Genomic DNA, 3163 nt, shown 5'->3' with positions numbered 1-3163 from the left:
TAAACCACAACAGTCAAAAACGCACTGGTTACTTTTGTCAACTTGAGATGAAAAAAATGCTGAGGAACAGGTGAACTAAGGAAGTAAGTTCTGCATTTAGCACTAAAAGCCAAGGGAGTTTGTGGTCACTCCCTTCCTGTGGTAAAATAAAGGCCAAAAGACGCAGCCCTAACTTCATTGGACTCATGTTTTTATTGTAAATGAAGTTGTAATGATGGCTGCAACTACTATTATTAATGCACTGGCAAAATTCTTGAAAGAAAGGAAGAATGAAGGCTTTGTATTGGCAGCATTGTGCTCAGCTTGTTGCTTGTGACTGCAGAGCATAAGAGGCTATTGGAGAGCATCTCTGCGAGATAATACTGTAGCTCATCACATTGAGAGCTGTGAAGTGACCACAGCCTGGGGTAGCTCCACAAAGTCTGACTTTGTGGCTCAGGAGCGGGGCTGTCTCTTGCTTGCGAGAACTGTTCCTGCCAGATCCAAGCAGTGAATCTTTTCTGTCAACAGTCCCAAGTTTCCCTCCTCCCTGTTTATGTCATCCAAGAGCTACAGAAAAGTGTTGCAGCAGCAATTTCAGGCTATTTCCACAAGTCCCCTCTTCAATCTCCAGTAGTGGTGGAGGTTAAGCAGTGATGCCATCGTGCTGTAAGGAGATATACTTCCCCTCCATGTCTTTCAGTGGCATCTGAGAAACATGTATGCTGTGTACACCAAAAGTCATCTCAAGGAACCAACTTAAAACTACAGGTGAATTGAATGTCTAGCAGAAAAACAGGGTGAGAACTCACCATGGCTGGTGAGTAACAACAACATCTGCTACAGACTGCAGAAGGAGGTTGTTTCAATCACCTCACTTTGTTTAATCTATTTGGAAAAAGTTTTGGGATCCGTATGCTTGAAAGGCGTTACATGCAAACAAGATCATTAGATATCTTCTGACCATTATTTCACATCCATTTTCTTCACTTCTGCTATACCTACATACTACACTCCTCTCCTCAGCATTGCACTGGTTCCAGGGTCTCATGCTTACACCTGTGACTCCCTTTTGCCATCTTCTCTTCCTAGGGCATCAACAGTTTCATTCTATAATCTTCAAATGACTTGGAAGACTGCATCTATTGATTCACTCTTGTAGAAATCATAAAAGGTCTCCTTCCTATTTTTAGTGTGTAAGCTTAAAAAGCTTACTTACCAAAGCAGAATGTTTCTCCTAGTGGCTACAAGGTCTTGACTATTGTCTATGGACAACCTGACCCCAACATGAATGAAAATAAAAGCAAAGATAATGAGAAACAAACAGAAAGCAATAAAGACTTACCTGCCATGGTGACAGACCTTCCTACTGTACTTCCAGAAGTTTTATTTCTGACATATTCTTCACGTAAAACATATTTTGAAAAACAATTGGCAAGAAGGCGGCTGGGAGCACAAAACCACTGCTGGTAGATTTGGTAGGCTTCAGTGGCCGAATGTTAATAAATGTTATTTTTCAGCAATGACCTATTAGGGGGGCAGCTTTCTAGATGAGACTGAAAGACCTTCGTCCAAAAGCAATAAACTCTCAAGGTGGAAGACGTAACAGATAATTAATATTTTAGAAGCACAAACAATTTTGTGGGTAACTCAGCTTTACTGACCTAGATTTCAATCCTGGATCTAATAAACCAGGATTTTTTACATCTACCTACACACAGGTGCTTTGCACAGCAGAGCAGCTTTCTAGATGAGACTGAAAGACCTTCGTCCAAAAGCAATAAACTCTCAAGGTGGAAGACGTAACAGATAATTAATATTTTAGAAGCACAAACAATTTTGTGGGTAACTCAGCTTTACTGACCTAGATTTCAATCCTGGATCTAATAAACCAGGATTTTTTACATCTACCTACACACAGGTGCTTTGCACAGCAGAGGTTTTTAGGGAACAGCAGCTGTACGCACACAAGGGAACGTATTTTTGACAGCACTCTAAGAGCATCATATAAGCAGAGCAGTACTTCTGCTCTGAATTTTCTTACCATCTTTGATTTCATCAGGGTCATAAGCCCCTTGCACTGTGCTCTCCCGTAGCCAAATTGGTCTCTCTCTGGCCGGCTTTCCTTCGCTTGCAGACCGGTTAAGATCCTCCTGGTCCTCCATGCTGATGACAACGTTCTGGGTATACAAGTCCTCATACGATGGTCCTTTTGTAGTCCATGCTTCCCGATGGTGTCCACCTGCAAGGCCAGCTGCTGCCCCTGAACCAGTACCAGCTGCACGCTCCTTGCTACGTAAAAGTCAAAGAGATAAAACCAGAGCACTCAGAACAAGCCTTTCCTCAGCCAGCATTGCAACACTTAAACTATGATTAGTTATCTCCCACGATCTGCACCGAGAACTTGCATTCTGATTTCTAACACGTAGTGCCAGGAATTTCTACACCAGCTTGCTGGTTTGGGGAACTTGGGGGTCTCTAATGGGAAACCCTACATGAGGCCATGGCAACTTCCACAACAGACACTGAAAAGAAGAGACAGCACTAAAGCTGCTGATGCACTCATGTAAAAACAAACATAAAATCCCAGAATACCCTGAAGTAAGTGTCACAGCAGTAAAACATAGTTGAACAGTAATCTAGTATTTGGAAAAGTCTCTTTTTGGCCTTTTCACAGCAACCCTATACTGCATAAAAAAAAGCACTGAACAAGTCAGATGATAGGCCCAGAGACCCAGCATGCTCAGATCTGTGAACCATTATTAATCCTAGGACTCGTGAAGGAGTTAACTCACCATGAAAAACACAGTTCAAACCTTTGCTTGAATTGTGCGTGACAATGCGCCCATGGTAAGTCACATCTATGTTACACAGGAGATCTGTACTATCCACAGACACAGCCTTGGGAGAACTGAGGAGTCCAGGCAGAAGAGAAGAAAAGATGAGCGGGCACTTTCAAACCAGAGGACTAGGGCTGGGCAAAGGACTTTGTGTGGTGATGGTGTGTGAGAGGAGGCAAGACAGAACTGTCTTCATCGTGGAAAAGCTGGAGAAAGAAAGGCGATGGCTGATGTGAAGGGTACCGCAGTCAAAGCCTAGCCCTCCTTTGTTTTCTGAGGGGAGCTGCAGCCAGCACATTTTCCTCCAGGCTCCCTTCTAGCTCAGGAGACTGATGGAGAAAAGA

The 3163-nt window shown here is 43.2% G+C and overlaps 1 protein-coding gene across 1 annotated transcript in view; it reads right to left on the bottom strand.

Annotated features, from left to right (window-relative positions):
- Positions 1 to 2023: 2023 nt before the first annotated feature.
- GTF2E1 (general transcription factor IIE, polypeptide 1, alpha 56kDa) overlaps positions 2024 to 3163 on the bottom strand; it is a gene marked incomplete at its 3' end in the record, with an annotated part of 40826 nt that continues 39686 nt past the window's right edge. Inside the window, exon 3 of the mRNA XM_009574649.1 lies at positions 2024 to 2271. Within this exon, the coding sequence (XP_009572944.1) occupies positions 2024 to 2271 (248 nt within the window). The remainder of the gene's footprint in view (positions 2272 to 3163) is intronic.

Source organism: Fulmarus glacialis, unplaced genomic scaffold (genome assembly GCF_000690835.1).
Source record: "Fulmarus glacialis isolate BGI_N327 unplaced genomic scaffold, ASM69083v1 scaffold17540, whole genome shotgun sequence".
Taxonomy (NCBI): domain Eukaryota; kingdom Metazoa; phylum Chordata; class Aves; order Procellariiformes; family Procellariidae; genus Fulmarus; species Fulmarus glacialis.
The sequence above is the reverse complement of the archived record's forward strand: the minus strand, read 5'-3'. Positions and strand labels throughout refer to the sequence as shown.